We start from the raw sequence: 27,906 nt of genomic DNA on the forward strand, positions 1-27,906 counted from the left end.
AACTGTTCCATAAGAAACTTCAATTGAAAAAGATGATAAGCGACCTACAGCATTTAATGTCCATTACTGTCATTAATAGTTTTTAATAATATCTTCTAACACTGTGCGTGCATCATCCAGGACGAGTGTGTGTAAAATCGCTGCAGTGAACCTGATTGTGATCTTGTCTTTATTATTAAAATCACTGCTGTCCAATAAAAAAATCGCTCTTCACCCCCACCTCACTAACAAACATGTCAGTGTCAGAAAGTTCCGCTTCCTCCTCTCATCACTTGATGTCGTGAATTATGGTGGAAACCCATTGATCAGCAGGATAATTCTATATTCATGAGGTGCTTTGCATTGACCGTTGGACCGGGGTTTGATGCAGATCCAAGCACAAACGTTTCCAGGTGGACTGTGATTTATAAACTGAACATCGCCTGTAGGTGTGCGTACACTTTTAGCATGAATCCTATGCAGTGTATTATAAGTGATGCCCCAGGACTGTTTCTGCCCAAAAGCAGCTCAGTGTGTCGGTCAGTGATTTTACCCGGTGTCTTTCTGTGTTTTAAAAGTAGTCTATATTTGTACTGATCATGTTTGAATTGTTCAATGCTCGAACTTGGCTTATCTCCAAGGCACATGAGGGTTACATATGTACATGCAAGTGTTACTATTTTGTTCTGATTGCATTTCTTCCTGATTTTTTTTTTTCCCTAGATTGACTGAAGAGAATGAAGATGTTCTGCTGAACCCACCCAAGACTTACAACCCTTCATTCTCCTCACCGCCCTCATTGTAACCACTGCCTTCATCATGAACCACACTCCCAGCCCCCACCTCTCAGAAGGTGGTAGGTCAGTTGGAGGCGGGCTGCTATGTAGCCTGGGTCTGGGATCCGACAGGGGGATCCGCTCCCCGGACAGCCTAACCCACACCCCCAGCCCCACAGGGGAAACCCCTAGCTCCAGTCCCCCGCTGCTGCTGTCACCCGGGTATGGAGGCCTTGGGCTGGGATCCCTCTGCGCAATGGGTGAAGGAGCTGGGGCCGACTGGGAGAGCAGGGAGGAGCTGCGGCTCAGGGAGTTGGAGGAAGCTCGGGCCCGTGCGGCACAGATGGAGAAGACCATGAGATGGTGGTCGGACTGCACTGCCAACTGGAGAGAGAAGTGGAGCAAGGTGGGCTGCTGGTTACTGAACAAAAGTTGTGCATGTATTTTTCAAGGGATATATACATTCAAGTCAAAGCTTTTATCTTATTCGTTTTTGTGATTTATTTAAGAAAATAGATGGAATACATTTAACTTAATAACGTTATGATTCCATTCATAGGTAAACCCACCGCTCCAGCTTATCAGTCAGTAAATGATACAATACACTTATTGACAACTCTTTAACCATCATGCTGTTCCTGAGTCTTCCTTAGTAACTAAATATATTGTCACTGTATTAAAAATATTACCATTCACATCCATTTCATTTGCATTAGCAAATATATTTTTTTCAGTGTAAAGAAACTCTCCAGTGATTTATAATTTAAAATGATTGATTTTAAGGCACATCAAAGGAAACAAATATACTGGACATATCTGCAATCTCAAAATGTTAGTTGTGGAACATATATACATATATGGTTATATTCTGTTAGTCTTTCTCCACAATCATATACGTTCACTGTGTCTACTGACAACTGAAACATAATCACTTTATCTTTGAGTCCAAGTGACAACTGATCAAAAGATGAAGAAATTCCCTCAAACCATATTGAGATATCACATATAAGAGGCCAACAACTTTTTTTTTTGAGCTTACCATGACCTTGACCTTTGACCACCAAAATCAAATCAGTTAATCTTGCTGATTAACTTCACTTGGACTTGCTTTCCAAGTGAATCGTAACAGATGTAATGACATTTTTTACGGGTAGACTAATTTCACATTAACAAGGTCGAGGTCACCATGTCAAAATCTGTGCCATACCTCTAGAGGACACCAAGAGTAATGTCAAGGGAGGTTTTGATGTGCTGTAAACACATGACCTCAAAGTAAAGTCATGCCTCTGCCAACTGCACCATCCCTCACATGAAAGCTCTGAAATCCATGTTCTTGTGAATGAGTCTGAGCTTCTTTGTTCATGTGTGAAGGACAAACTTCAGAACCAATTCGACGGACATCCTCCCGTGGTCATGTCGGAAAATGGCTGTTGTGTACTGTGCCCCGCTGCAGAGCACAAAATGTGAAAATAGTCCATGCCAAATGCAGTTTCTCAGGTTCCAGCTTTATTTAGTAATATACAGTATAATAATGTTCAGATGAGAATGGAGAACCTTCAATAACAATAAGTTACATATTTATGTCTTCACGGAAAGCAGCAGAGTCTGGGACTGATTATTGTATCCTGTATCAATTGCTGTCTGTTTGGCAGGTTCGTGCAGAGCGTAACCGAGCACGTGACGAGGTTCGTCAGCTGAGACAGCGGCTTGACACACTCACCAAAGAGTTGACCAGTGTTCGGCGGGAGAGGCAGGACCTGACCTCTGAGAATGAAGCGTTACGGCAGCAGACACTGCATCTCCGTGGCAACCAGACGGCTCCTCCTCCAACCGCCACCTCGCCTTCTTGCTCACCTGCACACCCCTGTGGTGCTTCCTCCTCCTCATCTCCATCCATTCCTCCCTCCTCCCCTGCTTCCTCGTCCTCTCAGGTTCACGATGACAGCAAGCTGGACAGGATGGGGGAAGCCCCCCCAGGGTATCCAGAGCCAGAACCAGTAAGGGATGTGGACTTGGACATAGATAAGCTTGATCAGCAACAGGTAAGTCTGCAATGTACATTTAGATGATCATTTATCATTTAATTTGATCAACTAATATCAGTGTGAGGATTTTTTTTGGTCCGCACAGACCACAGATACAGAAGTAAATTAAATGATATGCAGCAGACTGATTGTAATGGGATGGAAGATGTATTTACCTTATATATTGTTGGTTGTGTTAAAGGTGCCCTGTGGGACTGACTTTTGAATGGACTGTCTTTAAATGTGAATCCTAATGAGTTTGGAAATTCCTTGACCTTTCCTCTTACTTTACAACAAGGTTTGATTTTTCAGAAAAGTACCTACAACCATTGGATCAATTACCATTCAAATACACACTCCTTTCACTCTCTGGGAAGATCTCTTGCCATTGAGAAGATCCAGACATGCTAAACTAAGATGGTGAACATGCTAAATATCAGCAAATTCAGAGGACAGTTCATGGACAGTAGTAATGACTGCAGTGTTGGTACAGCTTTACAGAAGACATTGTTGCAGACGGGTGTGAAAAGGTAACAAAGCAGCTCTTAAACCATGTTAGAAATAACTTACAGCAATAGGATCTGCAGTGCTGAAAATGCCTGATTGGTTGGGTACTGCAGCGATTCATTTTAGCTTGTAAATAGTGCTCTTTTTTTCAGCAACACAAATTGAGTCTTAATTTGTGGAGCGTGACCTGGAGCCTGACCTGAGTCTCAGTGAATGAAGGCCAGCCATGTTGCTATGTCTTCCCATTTGAGGACACTCATGAAGAATATGTATGAGTTTGGGGCTGTCCTATTTAAGAGACAATATGGCCACCCAGACACACACACACACACACAGACAAACACATTCATCATGCTGGAATATCCCTGAGGCCTCAGTGATACTGCAGTACTTCTTCGCTGGGAGCCTGCTATGTGCATGCCACACTAAACCTAGAGCAGATATGATCTGTCAAGAAAACACGGAAACGCTGGAGCGGAATGGTTCAAATTGCCCCATGGAGCATGCGCATGAAGTGAAAAAAGACAAAAGTCGAGATCCTACTACATCTTCCCATTGCTGAACGACTTCTCTACTATCTGAAATCACTGTCACCACAGCAATCAAACAGGACTAGTTAAAATCAAGCACTTCGCCATAACCCTCGTTTGTGTTAAGTTACCGTTTTGAAACTTCCATCTATAGTTAAACTTTTTTACGTCAGATTTGCTGGTTTTGAACAATGGTCCGATGAAAATAGATTAAACAGTGATAGATTAAAGTGTTGCTTGGAAATGTCATCCCTTTCCTAACCAGCAGGGTTAATAATATCACATTCTTTTGCTGTTATCAGCCTGCAGTAAAAAAGGCATTTAATAATTTTTTTCAAGCATATACTTACTTGTTGCTCCAAAATTAACTGCAACAGCGTCCCAACATGTGTCTTTTTTAGTGTAGTCTTTATACAACATGTGCCGAGGATCATACAACTCACTGCACTTCTCCACTTCAATTATTAATTTAATGTCATCCATCTTCTCCGCAGAACTTCTCTGCTGTTTGCTCCGTTAAATGTCGGGTGTCGAGGGTAAATTACGTATTCTCCACTCAAACCTATGTGGAGAATACCTAGTCCCCCCTCTCTCTCTCTTTTTATCTTTATGACTGCTTGTGTGGCTGTAGTGGATGGGCAGAGGGGGACATTTAATAATGTGGTTGGTAAAAGTGGTAAAATTAAAACTTCTGGACAACAGAAGGTGAATACAAAGTATGGGATGCATATTTGACAATTTATATCATATAAAATATGTCGTCAATATCGTTTAATATCATTTTTCAGTGTGTTCCCTGTCGCGATACGCTCGCGTCAAGTGGACAAAATAGACTTGACGCCGAAACGATCGCTGCACGGCGCTAGGCTGCCGCGGCGCAATGCGGCGCTTCAGTGTCCGGTGTGTTCAGCACAACGATTTAGCATGGGAGTGGATGGGAGCCAGAGGCTTGGCGCTGCGCTTAAGCCACGCTTTGGCGTCGCTTACGCGTCCGGTGTGAACCCGGCGAATACTTTCCAAGATCAGTCTTGTACTGCCAGGGGGAGTATTTCCCACAGAAAGCATTGCCCGTAGATGGTGTCCTGAAGAAAAAGCTACTGGGCCGCACAGCTTCCGTCCCACTGAAACTGCATGTAGACCGACACTTCTTAGTCTTCGGAACAAATCTTGCATGGTAAAACATGGGTGGGAGATTTGCTGCTGTTTAAATGCCAAAGGCTGGGTCCCATGCACTCAAAACAGGTCAATCTGAGGAGGGCTGTTTTGGACAGGGTAAAAACTGTGACGTTTTAAATGATCCTTTTGGTATTTTGACCAAAATATGTTACAGACATTTCATTAAGACCCCAAGGCACCATATCAACTGTGGTAAAATGGGCATAATATGTCCCCTTTAACTCAGAGGGAGTGCAGTTGCTGAGGCCATTCAGAAAAATGATCTGTAGACCCGCTCAGAGTCATAAAGTCCGAAAGACTTCAACAGGTGAGCATTTAGCTCACTATATTTAACATGCTCATCTCTCTGCCTGCTGTTGAGCTACTGAGGGCTGCGACAACATTATAATACCTTGTGTATTATTCTATATTTCAGATGTGTATTTATCTCTCAGCGCAAACTGCGCCTCTGTCTGAGCAAACCAGGCCAAAGCGTGCGTTACCCAAAACCCAAGGAGCTTAAGTAAGTTTGTGTTTGTCACCATGTCCGACTCTTTAAAGGTCTTGAGTAAAACCAAGGTCACCACACTAGGGGTCGATGAAATAAACTGGAACTTTCTTGTGTGTTTTTATTCTCATGAATTTTATCAGCAACAGAACGTCCTAGTGTCATCAAAACAACCTCTTCTTAAACCTCCCAGTGACCCTGTTACCATGGTAACCCTGCATCTCCTTACAGGAGTGGATAACGTAACATGACAAACCACATAAAACAGGCTTTGGTAAATTCCATCCATCAGGTGTGTCCACCACATTTATATGTATATTTAATGAGCTTTGGTAGAGTTACCCATGGTCATACCAATAGTAGGACTTGTTCCTATGATGATACTGCCATACCCTTCTGTGTTTTTCAGTTACTCTGGATGACACTGAGCTCTCAATGGGTTTGTTAGCACTTGTTGGACCCTTTGTTCTTTGGCTGTTGCATATTGTCTCTCACAGACAGAAATACACTACATGCATGTGTACATGAGCTCTGACCTCATAATGGTAATGGTGTCTGTGTTAAAAAATGGCAGAGAATAAAGATTCCCATCATTGCCTGTCAGACTTGACCTTCAGCTACCTCCGGCAATGTTACCATGGTAACACATGCACAAACATACCAATGCACTAGCTGAGTTATACACATTTAGGCTGTGGTGCTCCAAATGAGCGATGATTATATGTGTTAGTGGCAGCAAAGGTGGTCTTAGAGCAGAAGCTGACTGTTGCTCACACACAGCACAGCCTTGTTTCCGGTCTCCCTCGATTGTTCTTGTTCCCACACACACACTGAGTACTTCCACATGTGGCATATTGTGATTTGTTACCAGCATCTGTTACACACTGGGTCCCTCTGTTGGGGGTTACCTGTAACGACAGCTGAAGCATTACATGTCGGATATTAGTTTGTAAGAAATGCAAATGAAAAACATAGGTTGTAATAAAGGTTGTCAAATGCTGTTCATTGGTCATATATATGTACTAAATGTTTTCTTCTTAGAAACTGAAAAAACAGGAACTTTGTAGACTGACCAAATATATTACTCAAACATACCATGATCTTACTCTGGCTGTCCACTGACCCATGACCTTTGACCACTTCCAGCTTGAGGTCTGTGTGATTTTGGTTTGGTGTTCATAGGCAGCTGATATTGGGTCATTGCTGTTTAATTTAACTTATTGGTACTGCAATATTTTAAATTCACCACACAACAAATCCTAATGACTTTGATGATCCTCTGACATTTACCCCTGTGCCACCAGCCCATCAAAAATATATATGGAGGACTTTATCCCTGTTAATGTTTTGTAAGAAGCTATAAAGGTGTGTTAGATAACAATGGTAAATGTAACCCTAACCCTAAAGGATGATGATGAATAGCAATGAGAAGTTTACTTCATACACCCAAAAATGCTTTAAAAAGTTTAATGAAACTTTGGAATGGTAATGCAAATAAATCAATCAATCAAATTGTATTTGGATAGCCCATATTCACAAATCACAATTTGTCTCATATAGCTTTAACATGGTGTGACATCCTCTGTCCTTAACCCTCAGCAAGAATAAGGAAAAACTACTACAAACTCTTTTAACAGGGTAAAAATATGTAGAAACCTCAGAGAGAGCCACATGTGGTACAGGCCGAACTTGGGGGTACACTGAGGCTCAAGGTAAATCTGACTGGCTACTGGTTTGTATGGTAGTAAGATGAAAACCATGTGGCCCACTCAGTAGATCAGCCATCAATACCTCTATGTCTTTTTAAACTAAACGCTTCCTATTTTAGAACATAGGAAAAGTAACATTCTGCAGCACTAATTACCTCTAACAATAAGCTTTATCAAAAAGGAAGGTTTTGAGCCTACTCTTAAACAAACAGACGGTGCCTGCCTCCCGAACTGAAAGTGGTAGATTATTCCACAGCAGAGGAGCTTGATGGCTGAAAGCTCTGGCTCCTACTCTACTTTTAGAGACTTTAGGGACGACAAGTAGGCCTGAATTCTGGGAGCAGAGTGCTCTAGTGGGTTGATAGGGTACTAACAGCTCTTTAAGGTAAAATGGTGCTATATTATAATAATTTACTGAGTGTGTCCTGATTATGTTTCCTAGTGGAAGCATATATAATGAGAATAAATTGGGCCGAGGACAGAGCCCTGTGGAACACAATGGTTAACTTTGGTGCATAACCAGTTTATAAGCTAATATATCACTGTTTCTCTTTATTCTCTGTTTGGCTTAAAGGATGATTTGGGTTTATTAAAACCTTGGCTCTCTGCCTTATCATTCGTTTCGATGTCTCACTGTGGGATATGTATTCACAAAAACCTTATGTATTCACAAAAGCTCTTTTAACAATTCTCCAGCCCTGAGTGGCTGGCAGTCGTGACGTCTGTTTCAGGGTCCCACACCTTAAATGCGCCTGCAAGCTAGTCAGATCCGTGTCGATGCTAACTAGTAACTGTCCATAGATCGGAGCGGACCACCTCCATAGGTACAGTTTTATTCAAACTAGCTTGCGCATTAACCTCCTAACAAGCTGACTGCACCAGGAGCCTGGGGTCAACACACTGCCTGCCACTGGAGCTAGCTAACCGAGTTATCATTCCAGATAATGTCCATTTGGTACAATCTTGTCCTTCCTGCAGAACTTGATTGATGAAAGGTTTTGATTGGCAGCTATTTCCAATTGCCATTTTGGATTGGATGGAAAAGAAGAGAGGCGGTGGTCTAGTGGCAGAAACTTGGACTATGGGCAGAGAAGGTCTCTGGTTCGTCTCCAGTTCGACTCCACGGAGAGACAACAAAAGACAAACCTGGATTGATCTGTCCAAAAATCCAAGAGTCTCCCTACCCTGTCTAGTGCCCCTGAGCAAGGCACCTTACTCCCCCAACATCTGCTCCCCGAGCGCCGTACATGGTTGCTCACTGCTCTGTGTGTCCTGCACCAGATGGGTCAAAAGCAGAGATTAAATTTCCCTACCTGCATGAGTATGCCTTTGCATGTCTGTGCATGTGTTTGGGACTAATAAATGCATATTAATCTTAACCAGCGGCCCAACACCCCCTGGTTTGTCGTTTTATAAAAGGTGCACAGAGATTGCTGTCCATCTCCAAGCCTATGTCACCCTATTGGGATCTAGCAGTGGTGCTGGGAGCCCTCACTAGTCATCCCTTTGAACCATTGCATGACGTACACATGATAACGTAATCCTTGAAGGGGGCACTGTTATTGGCTTTGGCTACAGCCAAACATGTGAGATATAGTCACTCTATATCTGTACATTTGGCGTGTATACGGTTCACTCCAGGGAACCTTGGTGTGATGCTGAGGCCGAATCATGCTCCCCAGAGGAATTGCCAGCTTTCCAGCCACTGCCCTATAGCTCTGCAGAACAGCAGCGGTTACACATGCTTTACCCTGTCCATGCTTTACATACGTATATGGAGAGAAAAGGAGTTTTAGAAATGGGGATACTTTTTTTGTGTCCTGGGTTAAGCCCTACTGGTCCAAACATATAACATGAACATACAAAGACTTTATCAATGGATATAGGACGCCATAACATTGGCTTACCTCAGCTCGGGCTTCCAGGTTCTGACTGGTTTACTGACTGGTTTACGGGCACCTGTCTTCACCCCTCACATTTGCGAGGTTCTGCGGGTTGGTTATTACTTTCCCTGGCCTGACCCACGCTGTCCTGAGTGTGGGCTCCTCTGTGGATCTGCCTTATCCACTCACTTCCACATGAAGAGGGGCTGGGAGCTTGTCTGGCATACTTCTAGCCATAGTGAGACATCGATACTAATGCTAAGAAAGATTACCTTTAAGTTACTGTCGTAACCCCGGTTCTCTAAGAAGCATGAGTGAGATGTCTCACCAGACTACCTTCCTGGGGTAAAGCGAGAAGAGGTGGGCTTGTTTTGAATGACGTCGAACGCTGCATCAGCTGTATGTTAGGTGTGGGACCCTGACACAGACGTCACAACTGTCAGCCACTCAGGGCTGGCAAATTGGTATAAGTGCTTCTGTGAATAAGCGAGTTGGCGCATCCCATAGTGAGACATCTCCCTCATGCTACTCAGAGAACCGGGGTTACGACAGTAACCTAAAGTTATGGTTACTCCCCATTCCCAAAACTTCACACAGAACTCTAGATTCTCACTGATGACTGTCAGCAGTGTGTGACTGGAATGTGTAATAGAGAAATTCTTAAAGTTAGAAGCATATTAATGTGTATAAGAATGGGTGAATGTGACCTGTAATGTAAAGCACTTTGATTATTCATTAACACTAGAAAATCAAGCCGTATTTAATACGGCGCAGTGTATAGTATGCACCTCATATCAGCAAACGAATATTTTCATCCCATTTTTATTCTCTGTCTTTGTCTCTATCAGGATTTGGAGCTGCTAGATTCTTTTCTGCATTCCAGGACCCCGGGCACTGACAGTCAGGAGGCCTGGGTCAGTCGTGGTGGTGGTGGCAGCGACAGTGTTAATCCCGCTAGCTCACGTTTATCCTGTGGTATGAGCCGGCAGGAGCGCAGCAGGCAGCTGTGGGAGGACATGAGCTCGGTGGAGGAAGACTCCAGCAAACTCAACGCACTTCAGCTTCGCCTTGATGAGTCCCAGAAAGTCCTGCTGAAAGAAAGAGAGTAAGAGAGAACTCTGAGAGATAATTGAAAATTTGGATATTTGGATAATTAAAATATCTCCACTACTTGATTCGAATTTTATGTAATGCGACAGTGAAAGAGGCTAATCTTTGCAATGAGTGGTTTTATTTTGAGGGACATTTTACTCATCAAGGTCATGGTTACTCATTGTTGAGAGTAAGGAATTCCAATTTCCGATTTCTTTCCCACTGATAGCCAACACCCAGTGGATTACATAGGCAAAAAGGTCTTTATTATCCCTGACTACAGGCCTGAGGTAATGTGGCAGCGACATGAATTCAGTAAGATCTTGAGCGCTCTCCGGGAGCTCAAGGTGGAGCACAGATAAAACACAAGGGGCATTTCAACCTTTTCAATAAACCAGGGGAAGCAATGTCATTTCTGAAAACTGATTTAGAAAAGGCCTCCTAAAAACTTTGATGCCACTCTTTGTAAACTTTGTTCTCAGTTAACTAACCATAAGATACAATTTTTTTTATTTTGTTATTGAAATTAATTATTTTAACTTTAGAGAGACTGTAAATTTGTTCAACAATTTTCTCCAATCACCCATGTTTGGCACTGTATGCTGAGCTAGCTTGGTTTATTGCTTGTCTGCGAGCTACTCATCGGATTTGTTTAAGTTCTCCAGGGCTGAGAGGAATATTTGTGCTCCATTTTGGGATTCTCCCTGGATGGGTAGGGAATATGGTGTGGATTTGTTTGAGACAAGGCTGTTGCCTCAGTGTCAGCAACAGCCATTGGCCAGAAGCAGTGAAGTGTGGACGACTCTGCATCGATAGTGAGAGGACATAATTCAAGATTTCCACTATGTTCATTTTGTGGCACTGAAAAGTGATTACCCCCACTGCTTGAGGATCAGGGCAGTCGCTCATTAAAGTTTTCAGCGTCTTTCATCATGCTGAAGTCTCTTGTATGGGTTTCCACTCTCCACACTCCCCTGCTGACCTGCACTCACTTTTCACTTTAACAATATACACCAGCAGTAGTCAGAATTTATTAGGACCTGAACAGTACTTCGACATTTATTTTGTGTTTGATTTGCTCTCTTAAAATGTTTAAGGCACTTATTTAAACACGTTGAAATAAAGTCAGTTGGGCACTAATTCCACCTGTCACACACAACACAAATCAGTTATTCCTCAGTTTAAGGGTTAGGTTCAGCACACAAGGGTTGGAGAGCACTGACCACTACTGTAGACAAAATTGAATTGAAAACCTTATTTAGTAAATTACCTCACTCTTGTAGTAACAGTAACACTCTATAATTCCATGTGAGTTCAGATTTATCTGACTGATCATATAAGTTGATGAATAGGCAGCCATTTGCAGTAATATGGAAAATTGAGAATTTGGATAACTCAGATATACTAATGTATTTTGTCTTCCCCAGAGACAAACTTGCCCTGAGTAAGAGCATTGAGAGGCTGGAGGCTGAACTCAGTCAGTGGAAACTTAAATATGAGGAGCTCAGCAAGAACAAGCAGGAGGCCCTCAAACAGGTAAGCCCTCTGCGTCTTCAGGCTGTCACCCTGCCTGTTACAATAGATTTCTGTGGATTGCTGAAAATAAACAGAAGACATTCACTCACTCTTGTTTCATATACTTTAGTTTTTACTTTCTGTTTAGGCAGAGGGTCACCGACTGTGGATGGTGGTTACACAAACAAATGAGTTGGTTGATTTTGATCAAACCAAGCAACTTATTCAAGGTTCTGTGCTTTTATGTTACCACTAACTGCAGGATCAATATTTTAGTTTCTTGCATTGAAATTTGTCCAATGCTTATGGCCAGGAAATCTAATGACGTCCCCATTAGCCTAATAGTAGTTGTACTTGTGTTTTTTAATTGTAACTGCGTTTTTTGTTAAAATCAAAATGGTGACTTTGTTCCAACATGACATTTCAGATTAAACAAACGCTTCTAACTTCAGATAACTGTATGACCTGTGTGAACATGATGAACGCCAAGCTGCAAAATAAGAGCAAAATTGGCATAAATAATGCCACAATAATATATTATATGGCTATGTGGCCTGCCTAATGTCAATGACAGTTACAACTTATTGAGTTCAGAAGTCCTGGTTTCAGAGATGCATAGAGGAAATTCTAGACTTTTTGTCAGCAAAGAATTGAGAGTCTAACTAATGTAGGACTGTTAATGCTGTATAACCCGCAGGTCCCACTCTCAGTGAAATAAAGAAAAAATGGTTAAATATTAAAATGGACTAAAAATGTCTTGGCACAGCAAGGAGATTGATGAATGCAACAGGAGGAAGTAAAGGTAAAGTCTATGTTACCGATATGAATGAGAAAATTGCATGCCATAACATGTGATGTTTCTGCTGGTGATGGATCAGTACACCTTGGTTCAATGTAATGTACATTATGCAGCAAGCCAAAATACTCTGTACTCTGTCGAGCAGTTTGCCACCAGTGGTGTCAAGGCACTTTCACCTGACCTTAACAACAGCAACAGTTTGCTCCAACATGGTGCATTTGATGCTCATTAACTAAATGTTATGATGCGGAATGTTAAATCATGACATCAACCACTTGGAGAAAATAGTAAATTTTAGGGAAATTATCTGAGAATACCTTCATGGTGTAGATCACTCCAGACAGTCATCTTTGTGTGCCCCTTATGAAAGAAACATGCTGCACTATATTGCAGCACAAAGACGTTATGTGCTCCACTGGACATCGCAACATTTAGCAGGTAGGTTAATACATTTAGGATTATTACACGATCATTTGAATTGCACATTCAAACAGAATAATGTCCACATAATTACGATGTGTTATTTATTATTTAGTAAAATTGATCCAAACTATGGTATATAAAATTCAATAATGGAAAACTTTTTTATTGTCTTGGAATCTTAGATTCTGTGTAGATTGGGCATTTATTTATGCATTGTATAAAACAAACATTTCTTCTTATTAACAAATATGAACCAGACCTAAAACTTTAGTTTTATCTGGCAGTAGGGATGAATAAAGGTGCATCTTATGCTGATGGCAGCTCTTTCAGTCAAAAGTAAATTTTTATTCTAGAGTTATCAGAAAATCAAATCTTCTATGAAGGATTTGGACTTCCCAAAAGAAAGATGATACAAATTGTCTCAGTCATCCTTGAATCTAGACCAATCGTATGAACCAGTTCAGGATCCGATTCATGGCAATCAGTTGCTGCTTACAGCATTTTCGAGTTTCAAGTTTTCAGCTTGTTTCAATTGTTAGTTAGGACTTGTGTCCCACTTTACCCCAGCTACGGGGTAAAGTGGTCCACTTACTATATCCACTTCAAAACTACAATAACAACACGTGTTGTAACACAGCATTTGTCCCACTTTACCCCACAGCCACTGTTTTAGAAAAAACAACATCTCTTAGTAATTCAGGCTAATCTTCAGCTAGCATCAATCACATGGTTTTATATGTTGGAAGTTCACCAACATGTATGATATACGTTTTTCTACCTGAATCAATTTGTTTTGAAACAACAGTTGATTAATTTCAAAGCAAGAAAATTTACTTTAACATGTCAAACATTTTTTGGGGTGAAAAAACATACCTTCCACAGCACCAGCACCAACTTATCCTTCATGGCAAGGGGGGAATGGGAGGGGCTTGAAAACATAATGGTCAAATGACCACAAATGTTTTCCGTTGCCTAGAGACAGGGGGTGTCTCACATTACCCGATGTCCCACATTACCCCGCTCTCCCCTATGTTGGCAACGTTATGAGGGACCCATCTGCTGGATTTGTAATTATGTGGATCAAGACATGAATAAATTGACTGGTATTTGTTTTATAACCCTATATTCATGTCTTTGATTGTATCATACCAGCTCATACCATCTCAGTTTGTCATGGTCAGAGTGCCCTAAACAAATATACAACATCCAGGATTTTTTATTTAATATATCCTCGATGACTGCAGTCAGAGCAGCTTTGAGTGAAATGAAATACACTTCAGCAGGGGCAACTTCCATCAAAGCACTGTTAGGAAGCCGGTAAGGGAATTTTTTGTAATTCCTGCTTTCTGGATGAGGCTCCTACACAGATTGGTTGCTATCTTGCAGACTTGCGAGAATCATTCTAGTGGCTAGTGATGTCATAAACATCAGTCATAAGACCATTTACTCTCCAACAACCCCCCACTAACAAGAAGCTGGTGACCGACAGAGTGACTGTTCAGTTCAGCCAAGACTGGAATTACATGTTAATGATTGTCAGGAGTGAAAGCTTTACGGTAACATAAGAAGCAGACCAGAGTTAGGTGGTACAACAAACACTAAATGACAGTTTCAGTCTGATGAAACCAGGCATATAATGGAATGGAGTAGGTCAGAGGATTTTAGAGATGTGTGGACAGTGATGATGGGTGTTTTGAAGATAAGCAGCAAAGAGAAGATAAAGATGAACGCAGGATAGGGTGAAATGCCAAAGGTGCAGACGAGGCAGTTGCAGAGATGCAGTGATCAGAAGGAGGGATGAAAAATTATGGGAGAGGAGATTGGCTAAAACTTATCTACACTCTGGTCCAAGATATTCAAGATCACGGTGAATATTTTGTTCTAGAAGTGACCAGATATATCTGTTTACTGATCAAAAGATAAAGCTGTCAAGCAATTACAAAGTTTTGTTTGCTGTCATGCATCCCAATTTAATAAGATTTAATATTTCCACCTCTCCTTAACACCATCTAGTTGAATCTGCTGAAGGAAATACATGAGGATGAACTTGGCCGCATATCTGAAGATCTGGAGGACGAGCTGGGCGCTAGGACGAGTATGGACAAGAAACTAGCTGACCTACGAGCTGAGGTGAGGAGCCAGGAGAGCAGAGTCGCAACATAAGAAAGAATGTGGTGGGTGGGTGGGTAGAGGCAAAATATCAGCCCCTCACAAATGAAAACCCCCTGTTTTCCTACATTAACATCGTCGTCTTTAACTTAATTTAGAGCCATTTGATGCAATTCATTTGTCAAATCACTTCACATAATTTCCATCATCTGGTTTATTTACTCTTATTTGAAGAAACTATATTGCATCTCCTGCTTTACATTGCATAGACATTTCTACACTCATTCTTAATTGCTTAGGTAGTCATCCAATATTTATTTTATGATCCATCCTCTTCCTGGGCAGTGAAGCTCTATTGTAAAATCGTAAAACAGACGTCTAGTTTTTAGTGGTTGCACCTGAACAGTGTATATTAACTGCATGTCACCTGAGTTCTATCAATCTATGTTGTTCTTTGTGATCCTTATCATTATTATATATTATACACTTTCTTTGGGGAAAGCAACTACAAATGTAGATTTACGGAGAAAGAAGTCAAATGTTTGTGAGTTAGCGTTGCTATAGCGTTATTTCCTCCGGGTGTTTCATAATGGTCTGGCCTCCTCTGCTTTGATATTAAAATGTATTTCTTGTGGAAGACCCAGAGGAAATTAAGACAGGAATTGTTTTGTTAGTATCCCAAAGAGCTTTACAGATAAGATGCAGTTATTTCAACAAATGAATGGAGCAGGACAGTACAAGGACATTGTCAGGGCACAACTACTGTAAATATATACAGTTAAATATGGTCTTAGTCTTTCATATCATAACTAATATAGATCCATGAATATTCCACTATTGTCCACAGAAAATACTATTAGTTTTCATGGTCAGTCAGGTCAGGTGAATAGTTGAGAGTAGTTGGAGGAAAACACCTGCATTAAAATGGGTTTTTGGTGATCAGACTACAATCAGGTAGAAGAGTCAAGTGCGAATAACATTGAGGACAGATTGTGATGTGATCAGCCATCCACCTCTGGAGATGGTCAGTGACACATTTTGACCATGTTGAACACTAGTTTAAATTATATTGTGTTGCCAGCCCACACACAACAACTGCATGGATGAAGACAATAATCACACACAACTATTCTAGCGCTTGGCCAGTAAACACAGGATCCACTCCTCTCTTCAGCCAGGATGTCTGTGGATGGAGTAAAGATCAGACCGATTGAAAAGCAGAAAAACACAACGCTACATCACGGATGGCTACCATCTTATGCTATTCTTCTTCTTCTTTCCTCTGCTTGTTGTTGTTTATTTATGCCTGCGCAATTAGAGGAGAATGTTACATGGACAGAGTGATCATTTCTCAATCCGATCTAAAACCGTATCTCAGTTCGGACAGTGGGGACTTATATTCACACCAGTGGTAAATGTAATCTTGATACTATCAGGGTGTGATGTTGGATGTCGGGCAAACACACAATGACCTTAGACTTAGTATAATTTCAAACATTCACACCAGGAGTTGCGCTGTATAGCTACATTGCTGAAGTAGTTATCACTGAGCAGCTCCACTGGAGATGATGCTTGAGGTAACACAACCCCCCTGTAACATTTAGTCTACAACCAGAAAACATTTCATCAAGTCAGCCTCTTCCTCTCACTGTGTTTAGATGGAGAGGCTGCAGGTGGAGAACGCTGCAGAGTGGGGACGCAGGGAGTGTTTGGAAACCGAGAAACTGGCCTTGGAGAGGGACAACAAGAAGCTGCGTGCTCAAGCTGAAGACCTAGAGGAGCAACTGGCCAAGAAACGCAGACAGGCCGCATCCGCTCTCGACACAGACCTGAAGGCCATCCAGAGCGAGCTGTTCGAAAGAAACAAGGTGGGCAGGACTTCTGTTACACATCCGTGTGCTTTCACCATGCTAAGAAAACTTTTCAAGCAGCTGCCCTCTGGTCATGTTTCCTTCAATCCAGTTTTACCAACTATTAATAGAAAATGTCATTGTATCACAACTTTAGTCTTATTCTGGTATTTTTGTACATCATTTCTATTTCAACAAAATTGTCTACACCAAAGTAACCAGGACTGTAAACACAACTGAGTAATTCTTTAGATTCCATGCAGCAACAAAACCGAAATGGACTTCAGTTTGTACAATCATTTTATTACCGCACCGGTACATAGATGCTGATGAAATCTCTTTGTGTGTGTGTGCTTGTGTGTGTGTTTGAGAAAATACAGAGAGAGATTGATTGTATTATATATAATGTTGAAACCATGTTATTGATCCGGACAGAGAATGAGACAAGCGATTAAGACACTGAATGCACATTTGGTTGATTGACACCCACTGATTTGGCCATCGCTGCATCTGAACAGATTAATGCTTACTGTCACAATGCAATACACAGTCAGTGTAAATCAGTGTGAAACTAGCATCCAATTTCCTCACTATAGCTCTTTCTATGTATCTGTCTGTCTGCACATCTCACCAACAATTACAGTAGGACCATTTGTTTTTGCAATTTATTTTTCTTTTATTCTCCATTTTTACTGTTCCAAAAGCCAAGACTGAATAACGTTGAATATTTCAAATTGGATATTGTTTTTGTGGCAGTGGTTATTATCATGTTTTAAACACAGATCATTTAAATGAGTTGGAGCAAGTGAAGCGTGAGTGAAGTCTAGTGTTTGCTTTTACAAGACAGGAGCAATTTTGATTAAATTTATGGTTTAAAGCAGGCAAAGAAATACACAATAACAATGTGTAAAATTGGAAATAAAGGAATAGAATTTATATAATTATAATATACGTAATTCAAATATATCTTAGAACAATGTCTTGTTATGATACCTATAGTCACCAGGTGGGGTTGTTTATCCAAAATGCAGAATATGTTAATTGTAGTCATATTTCATGCTGTGTGTGTGTTAGTGCGTGTGTGCGTGCGTGCGTGCGGGAGATGATCTCTTATTTCTTTAAATGGCCCTATTACCCAACCCCAGGGTGGGTGGCACATTCATACACTCGCAACTATAATGTGTGTACGTTTTTGGCTATGTAAATGGGCCCATTACCAACTGCCCCATGGGGTTATTTATGAAGCAATCAGGTTTATTTAATGCTACTTAATGCTTAGCAGTGCACACACACTAGAATGAATCAAAGAGAGAGGGGCAGTGATTACTCTGTACATTATGTTGAGAGAAGAGTGCTCTAAGTTCATGATTAAATATATCTGAGAAAAATATTGATATTCCAGCAGTCTCATTTCCCCCTCTCATCATGTCTTTGCATTTACTGCATTGTGTTACTGGTCTGCTGAGGATGAAAACAATTACAGAAAAATAACTTTCAATGTTTACATAATTAAAATAGAGCTCATACTTTGACCATTGAAAGTGCAGTGCCGGAAGAGAATGGGCAGGACCAGATCATTGCCAGATGAACTAGAATTTAATTAATTGCTAACTCTTTTTTTTTATTCATCTAAGTTCATGTCTTTGATTTAATTGTAAAACACTTTGAGCTGAATCTTGTGTACGAAATAAAGATCTCATACCACATTTGAATTCACTAGATCAAGATTTTATTTCAATCTTTACCAAATCAGACACACTCTCACAATCACTAACACACAGTTCCATAGGTTTACACTGACACATTGCTCACAGATCATTCACGTTTAATAGAGTCCGGTACCTCCAGCTTCTCCCCCATATCCTCCGCTCCCCTCCTGTCTCTTCCTTCTCAATCTGCCCTCTTCATTACAGTGTTTCAAGTGATGAAACTGCTGAGAATACAGAGGTTTCTGGCATACAGTAGAAAGTTGCTCTATTTATCACACCTTCTGACTGACAGATTACACACCATACACAGGAGTCAGGACTTTGAACAAAAAAAAAAGCTGGCAGGCTGACAGGCAGATAGACAGACACATCTGACTAGCAGGTAGGCATAAGCCATCTTCTTATATGACTTGCGGGTAAGACCTGGAGAATTGGCTACAGAGTTTACCTGCAGTCTAACTTTCACACATGCACAACGCATCCAGAGCAACAAATTCTTTATAAAGGCTAGGTGTGGAGCAGCCGGGTGCAGCAGACAGAGGCAGGAAGTCACGTATGTACTCTGCTGTGTAGATCACATGAGTTTCTTGAAAACACACAGATACTGAAATCAGCTCATTTCACCATAAACTCTCTTGATATCTTTTCTGGTTTCTTTAGGTGTCTGTCACCACTTTCACCTGTTGTGTGTTAGAAGTGTTCTAAAATTGTAAAAGTATAAGTAGCCACGGCTCTGGCTGAGGGGTAGAGCGGTTGTCCTCCAACCTGAAGGTCGGCAGTTCGATCCCCAGTCTTCCCCATCTGCGTGCCGAAGTGTCCTTGGGCAAGATGCTGAACCCCCTATGCTGCTAATAGATGCACTGTATGAATATGTGTGTGACTGGGTGAATGTAAAACTGTGCTGTAATTGAGTGTTCATCAAGACTAGAAAAGCACTATATAAATACAAAACCAAAACCATTAAGTTAACGGTTTGCTACATTGTTTTAGCGCACACATTTAGCAGAAAGTGTATGTTTTGGGATGTCCATGTCGTAATCTTGCGATATAGGGTATTCAATACCATTTTATGTTTCATGAAGATGTTAAATCAAAGAGAATCCACCAGCAGATGTTAGGGACAAGTGAGTTGTGCACCTTAGCACCATTAAGAGTTTGGGGCTTTTAATCAACGATACAGAACTTGAGAGTACGCTGAGGCAGGTACATCTGAGTGGCTACTGGCTTGTTTGGCAGCACTATTGAAGCCATGTGGTTGCTCAGTAGATCAGACATCATAACCTCTATGCCTTTTGAACTAAATACTTTCACATTTGTAACATAGGACAAGATGGAGATTACGCTATGTACTTTCTGCTGCACTAATTAATGCTTACTGCCAGTTGATGTAATCAGATGTTAGTGACCAACCACGGATGTTTGGGACATGTGCCTTAGGGTAGCTGGAGTTGAGATTAGGGGCCATGATGGATCTTGGTTCAGCCACTGCTGTAGGTTTTAATGTGAGGGTAGGACATCATATGTTGCTCTAAGCAGGAAACTAATCCTGCTTGCTTCCATTTCCCCCATGTCCTTCCAGCTGATCTTTCTTTTCTCTATGCTTTCCCATGTCTTCCACTGCCCCCGTCTGGCTTGAGTGACAGACGCACATCTTGCTGCCTCGTCAAGACGCCGGATTTCCAGGACTACCAATTTCCGCTGCTCTGAAGGAGTTGCTTTGTTCCACAGGGGTCTACTCTGACCTAGGCCAAAACCTCCTCTTCCCTGTTGAACGTGGCCCACAATGTCAGCGTGCTCAAGTGCTTAATTTGCTTGAGTTGCATCTTTTGGTGTCCATTTCAGTCCTGTTGTCAATGATGTCCAACAGCCCATATAGATTTCTTCAGACCTCATTTGACATCCTGCTTCAGTTGCTGGACCTGCTCGCAGTCTTTGAGGCTTGCATAATTACATCAACCAAGGCTTTTTATTGGTTTATCAGACACTGTTGGAATGGGTTATCCATTAATATAGAATCTATGGTCTGATTTCTTACATTTGCTTGCTGAGATGCTTCTTGATTTTTATGGATTGATCCTCATTCTGGCCCATGTAGTGTTGTATTCACGTTTCCTAAGCAACCATCTGGTGCATGGTGCTGTTGTGGTCAGGGTGGTCATGTTGTCCATGTAAATGGTTTTGTATTTATATAGCGCTTTTCTAGTCTTGATGACCACTCAAAGCGCTTTACAGTACAGTTTTACATTCACCCATCCACACATACATTCATACTGTGCATCTAATTGCAGAACTGTGTTATTCTATGGGGGACCATTCAGGGTTCAGCATCTTGCCCAAGGACACTTCGACATGCAGATGGGTCAGACTGGGGATCGAACTGCCGACCTTCAGGTTGGAGGACGACCACTCTACCCCTCAGCCCTAAGGGGTAGAGTGTAGGCCCCGATAGTTGGTAATCGGACCGTGACTTTTGTTGCTCACCACCTACTACCCATTTTGAAGCTCTAATAATCACCTCCATTGCCATAGTGAACGCTAGTGGGGAGATGGTGCAGCCAGTCATGATGCCCACTTCGAGATGCTGCCATATTGTGGTAAAATCTGCTGTTTTGAAGCAGAATTTCAGAATTGCCAAAAGTATCTTAAAAGAAAAGGTGGTTGATATCCCAGATATGTGCAACTTTCTTCTATCAGTAGAGCCAATGAGCTTGAATTTGAGAGATAGGCAGGGTAGGTTATTCCGAAAAATCTGAGAAACAGACAAATGTATTGCTAGATTTTCTTTTGTCACAGAATTTCCTGACAGTAAAACAAACACAGAATAACATCAAACTCTCCCTGCATAGCACATCTTTCTGCCTTTACTACTGAGCCGTCATAACCAACATTTAATGTCAGCCAGGCTGGAGTTCTGAATTTCTTCCTGGATTCCCTGTCTCATACTCATATGAAGGCTGCATTTTGTCAATTTCGTATTCGTATCTATTTATATTTGTATTTTCTCATCTTTGTTATGTATTAGATAATGCATTATTTTTAATTTGCTCTTATTCATGGAAATATGTGATGGGGGGTGGATGCGTTTTTGTTCATTCGTAAAGCAAAAATAATACATAATACACGGGTTTGGCTTTTATTGTTCCTGTAGATATGCCGCTATTGGTGTATGAATTCAGAAGAGCTTCATGGAAGCTGCTCTGCCTGGGCAGACATTAAGTGTGAGGTAGCCTAGAGGGAGGCTGAATCTATGCCATCAAAGTACTGTACATGAAAGTGCAATGAGTGACTGGTGCATTATTGATAATGCCATTAGCTCCAAGTGCAACCTTTCTATAGTTATCCCAAGGCAAACCTGTGGAAAATATATTTTTGTTGTTTCAAACATGACCAGCAACACAATTACCTATAATGACAGATTTGAATAAAACCTTGTTCAAATAGTTTGGAAGACAACCAAATGTTTCCATTAAGACATGTCCATCCAGAGACCATTAGTCACTTTTTAGTGTTATTTTACTTTGAGTGCTTCCTTCCTTATTGACAGCCTCACCATTTCCTCTGGATACTTGAAGCATTTCTCATAGCTTTTCATCCAGTCTGAACCATTAGAAAACACACACACATACATAAATATATATGTGTGTGTATGTGTGTGTGTGTGTATATATAAGAACAATGTGTCAATCAGCCCAGGGGCCTCTACAAAAAGTTCCTCTTACATAACCTGGGACAATGATTGGCCTTCCATTGTAAATTACCTTGTAACTGTGTTTTGAAAGGTACTCTATGATTAATATCATTATTTATTGTATTTATTTTATATCATTATATTGTTATTGTTATTATGAAAGATGTATCACAACAATTGGCATGCAATCACCTCATCTGAATATATCAGACAGGAAAATTAGCCCGAGTCAATCCCCAGACACTGATACCAACAGGCAACAACAAATGCTAATGAGGCACTACAAATTGTTATATATATTGTATGTAATTATCTCACTCATCATTGTTAGTGTACCTACAGGTGTCTTTTGAATTAGGTTTTTTTTTGGGGGGGTAGGGGTTGAGGAGACATACAAATCTGTCACTTCATTATTTTGTCAACACCCTAAACATTCTGATTTGCCCTGTAAAACATGGTCTTTGTGCTTTTATTAAAGTTTTGTGTCCGCCTTATCAGTGTCAGTATCAGTCGGCCTCTATTTCACATATTACAGTTTCTATCATTTGACATGTATTTGTATCCATGGAAAAGTTCTGTGTGTGGTACATGATGTTAATAACATATTAATACTAACTACATAATTGATGGATGAACTGATTAATCAACTGATATTAATCATAATAATAGGATGTGATTATGGAGCTCATATAAGCCTGCTTCTGTCCTCTCTATCTGTTTGCTTTGTCCTCAGGAGCTGGCGGACCTTCGCCACATTCATGCTAAGCTGAAGAAACAATTCCAAGAGAAGACGGCGGAGCTCGTTCATGCCAACCGGAGAGTTGAGAGTCATGAGACAGAAGTGAAAAAGCTACGTCTGAGGGTGGAGGAGCTTAAGAAAGAGTTAGGACAAGCTGAGGATGAGGTAGGAAACATGTGTTTGTGTCTGATTGAAGTGTTTAACGGTCAGACCTTCAGGCTGTTGTTCTGTCCTTGTGTTTGACTGCCCCCCTAATGCAAAAACTCCACTTACCAACTGTTATATAACATAATTCTACTCCCATGGTAGTTACATACACAATAGAAAACACCCTAAAATTGTTTGATTGCTTTGTAGAGCTGAATATAACTGTTGCTTACTGTGTAAAGTTTCCCGTCTGCAACAGACTGGACACATCGAGTAGTTTTACACAACAAACCCTAGACTCTCTTATCTTGTGATCAAATAGGAAGTTTAATTTCTACAAGATCAACATGCATCAACACTCTGATGCTTGTCTGTGTGTGTGTTTGTGTGCAGTTGGATGAGTCTCATAACCAGACCAGGAAGCTGCAGAGGTCTCTGGATGAGCAGGTGGAGCAGACTGAGAACCTGCAGGTACAATTGGAACACTTACAGTCAAGGTAAGACTCTCACACACACACACACACACACACACACACACACTCAAGTACACTTTAATTACGGCCCGAGCACTGACAGTGGGAGGCCCTATTGAAATTGTAATGATTATTATTATTATTATTCAGGCAAATGAATTGGCTTTTTGAGGGCTTTAACATGCTCAAATTCTTACCAAAATTAGCAGAAAGTTAGAAAGTGGTGAAAATGTATGTATTCTGGAGGAATTTCCATTTGGGGTCCAAAATTTCTCAATGGTGCCCCCGAGACCCCCGGAACGTGTTCACATTGACCGATCTTCACAAAAACAAATTGAACTAGGACTACGTTGTAGCACTAACGGGCCCGAGCACAGGCAATTTCAAGTCTGTTGCGGTCGGGGAAGAGAGAACGTTCGATGACCAAGCGCTCATCTCCACATTGCCTGCGTTTGCCCTGTGCGGCAAGGATGATCGCTCCACTTCTTCTGGCCAGCCGCTGGTGCTGAACTAGAGGTAAGTAACCTTCAAACTATCCAACATAATCTATTGCTTTATCTATCATCATATGCTTACATGCCTCAAGTTTTTTGTAATATGTAATTGTTATAAAAGTTACCGTTTATTTATCACGTCTAATGAACAGATTGAAGCAAGAAACTCCACAGTCTTGTTTTGGTTGTGACATTATTTTTTTAATAAGTTACTATCAATACGCTACACGTGTACGTTTCATGTGATAGTAACTGTTTCACCAATATTCTGATACAGGATGGTATATCCGCCATTACTATTTTCACATCGTTTATTTAGTCTGTCTTGGAGTTGTAGAGTGAATTAGACAGTAGTGATAAGATTATAATGTCCACACATCAGTGTTGTAAACACTTCTCCAATTAATTATATAATTATGTTTTCACACTGAGGGAAGTGGAGAGACTTGATGTGGACTGTTATCAACAGCTCTGTGGGAGATCATCACCTTGAATATTACAGATGAGGTAGAAAGACATTTTATCTATGTGTACAATGTTGTATTTCTTTGTCACGTTTTATCAAAAGTGATTTAAAGTATGTGCATTTAACCATTAGGATACAAACCCAGACCCTAGTACATCGGTTCTAGCTGAAATATGTAGTGCTTCATAAACAACACAAAACATTCATAACAGTACTCTTCTGCTCCTCATTAATGCTGCTCCTGATGTCCCCAGCAGCAACATGGTGGAGATCTGCAGCTTCATGCTGGTCAACTGGAAGACAACTGATTAAGATTAAAAGATTAAGATTAAGATCCATTTATTCATCCCAAACACATGCACAGACATGCAAAGGCACACTCATGCAGGTAGGGAAATTTAATCTCTGCTTTTTACCCATCTGGTGCAGGACACACAGAGCAGTGAGCGACCATGTACGGCGCTCGGGTAGCAGATGTTGGGGGAGTGAGGTGCCTTGCTCATGGGCACTAGAGAGGGTAGGGAGACTCTTGGATTTTTGGACAGATCAATCCAGGTTCGACTTTTGTTGTCTCTCCATGGAGTCGAACCAAAGACGAACCAGAGACCTTCTCTGCCCATAGTCCAAGTTTCTGCCACTAGACCACCGCCTCTCTTCCTTTTCCTCTTCTTTTCCTACACATCACTCCATGCGTTGCTCCCTTAACTACAGATGGCCTGCGAATGTCATGGAGTTTTACAGTGAATTAGACAGTTTAGGTATGATTTTAATCTCCACACATCAGTGTTGTAAACAGTTCTCAAAATTAATTATAGAATTATGTTTTCACACTGAGAGAAGTGGAAAGACTTGATTTGGACTGTTATCAATAGGTCTGTGGGAGATTATCACCTTGAATAGTACTGATCAGGTAGAAAGACATTTTATGTATTTGTACAATGTTGTATTTCTTTCAGCATTTTTATCAGAAGGGACTTAAAATATGTACATTTAACCATGAGGATATAAACCAAGACCACAGTACAACGGTTCTATCTGAAATCTGTTGTGCTTTATACACAACACAAAACATTCTTTAACAGTGCGTTTTTTCTCTTCATAGATGAAGAACCGCAGCACCTGATGTCCTCAGCAGCAACATGGTGGAGATCTGATTTGATACACTTTAGATAAGAACCCAGTGTTTTATATTTCTGCTTTGCCATAAGAGACAGAACATGGTCATCACAGCTGTGTCCTTCAGGCTCGTCTGTCCCTAATAAAATGATAGGAAACATGAAAGTGATCGTCATTATTGTAGAGGAAGAGTTACATATGAACAAAGTGTGTAATCTTATTTTCTGTGGATATTCAACTGTGTATTTGAATATGCTTTTGGATTAAAACGTGCACTACCATGACAATGAATGTTTTTAATGGAGCTATTTCAAATTAAAAGTATTGCATTATAATTTAATACATTATGTATTATGTGCAATACTTTGATTGTTTTTAAGTAATGAAATCAGGTCTGTACCTTGAGTCAGTGTTCAGTCTGGTTGGATTCAAGTTGTGTGTCAAGTTGGACCTTCTAGAGGAACATGAAACCAATACACAGATATGTAAAGTCATACATGGGCCAGGTAAAGTAATTAACAGACTTTTACAAAAAATAAAAAAATAAAATATTAATTCAAAGTTAATCAGATCATAATCATTTCAGATTAGGAAATAGGTAGTGCATATAAGCCTACAACTCTGTATGACACTGTCTGTTCTAGTAAAGTTACAAGGCTATGACTTACTCATATTTAACAAAAGAATTCAGTGAAGTCTGTCTGAGATTAACGATTTAAATACTGAAGGTGGGAGACACGGTTATTTTTCACTGTAAAACGTGACAGGACATCAACACCGTGACTCTGAATAAAGAGCCTTAAAAGACGTAGTGCTCCTTTGAACAGCTGCTCTTACAATGTGTAGCAAGTGCTAAATCTCCATTAGTATAATAGTAACAAAAATCACCCTTTACATAATTGAACATATATTTTCCATGTGAACCCCTTTAACACAGTTCAATTCAGGAGCAAAATATAATTTATACAGTATTTATTAGAGCTAGTATTAGTAAACAGATCAAACAAATGCAGTACAACACATCACACGTGCACCAGCATGCAGTCTCAATGTCGCTACGGAATTGACTCTGCAAAGTCAGTCCACAGTGTCTCTTTTGCTTATCATCACAGTCAGTCAGTCAGTCAGAAGTGTCCGTTTAACTTACGTAGCAGTTGAGAGATGCTTCGTTGGAGCTAGCAGGAGCTAGCTCATAGCCAGTGCTGCTGTTGAGAGCGGCAGAGTTCACACAGGAAAAGACACGACGGGAGAGGGGAAAAAAGCTTTGAGAGCGTCCCACACTCTAACCTGCTGAGCGAACAACGTCCACAGTGACTCCGCCGCCGTCCTCTCATCCAGACTCGCCAACCGTTCTCCGGTTCTTCGTGATACACAGCTCCGCAGCTTGTGACATTGTAACTTTTTTGAGTCTCATGAGGCATTCACTTGCAGCTGTGTTAAATGCAGCTTCGTTTGTCATGGCGAGTTGAAGAAGTCTGCTGCAAAGCTATGAATAATCCGCATGATGAAAACTCAGCAATGTTATGCCTACATTATCAATATATTGAGACCCATGTGACACAGTTTGACATGGTTTAGCAAAGTGAATGAGGAGAAATACATCCAAGTGTGAGACGTAACAAACCGAAAGCGGTCTCATGCTGCGTTCATGGTAACTCTGTTAAAATGGGTTTCATTGGTCATGGTGAGCTGATGAACTTTGATGCCACGCCATTAACAATCCGCATGATGAAAAGTCACAGTAATGTTATGCCTACATTATCAATATCTTGAGACCAATTTGACACAGTTTGACATGGTTTAGCAAAGTGGCTGGGGGGAAATACATCAATGAGTAAGATGACCAAAACAAGACATTTCCTGATGCCACCAGGGGGCGCTTTCCTTTTAAGTCATGATTTCTAGGTAGATGTCTTCCGGTCGCGACTCTTGTCTTATATGTGTAGTTTGGAGTCGATTGGACAAAATATGTCTAAGTTACAGAAGCTCGCTTATATTGGCGTTTAGTCGAACTTTGAGACCTCACCATGGTCACACGGTATGATGAAAAGTTTAAATATTGATAACTTTAGATCTTCATCTTGTTTTGTAGAGTCTCATCTAATTTTTTAAGTTGATCTGATGAAAGCTGTCTGAGTAGTACATAAAAACATAACACGTACCAAAAACAAGACATTTCCTGTTCCCACCAGGGGGCGCTGTGATTGTAAGTCAC

General features: G+C 40.9%; 1 protein-coding gene and 1 long non-coding RNA gene across 3 annotated transcripts in view; both read left to right on the top strand.

The window, feature by feature from the left end:
- Positions 1–27,906, top strand: part of ccdc102a (coiled-coil domain containing 102A) — a 61,202-nt gene that overhangs the window by 24,442 nt on the left and 8,854 nt on the right. For both annotated transcript variants that reach the window (XM_062390917.1, XM_062390925.1), the window contains exons 2-9: positions 703–1,161; positions 2,408–2,797; positions 9,920–10,176; positions 11,591–11,699; positions 14,914–15,030; positions 16,668–16,877; positions 22,990–23,160; positions 23,536–23,639. In XM_062390917.1, coding sequence (XP_062246901.1) covers positions 799–1,161; positions 2,408–2,797; positions 9,920–10,176; positions 11,591–11,699; positions 14,914–15,030; positions 16,668–16,877; positions 22,990–23,160; positions 23,536–23,639 — 1,721 coding nt within the window. In that variant the 5' untranslated portion in view covers positions 703–798. The remainder of the gene's footprint in view (positions 1–702; positions 1,162–2,407; positions 2,798–9,919; positions 10,177–11,590; positions 11,700–14,913; positions 15,031–16,667; positions 16,878–22,989; positions 23,161–23,535; positions 23,640–27,906) is intronic.
- Positions 23,647–25,968, top strand: LOC133956110 (uncharacterized). Its single transcript, XR_009921096.1, has 3 exons — positions 23,647–24,616; positions 25,005–25,092; positions 25,678–25,968. It is a non-coding gene; the product is annotated as an uncharacterized LOC133956110 (long non-coding RNA).

The sequence above is a fragment of the Platichthys flesus genome, chromosome 1 (assembly GCF_949316205.1).
Source record: "Platichthys flesus chromosome 1, fPlaFle2.1, whole genome shotgun sequence".
In the NCBI taxonomy this organism is placed as follows: domain Eukaryota; kingdom Metazoa; phylum Chordata; class Actinopteri; order Pleuronectiformes; family Pleuronectidae; genus Platichthys; species Platichthys flesus.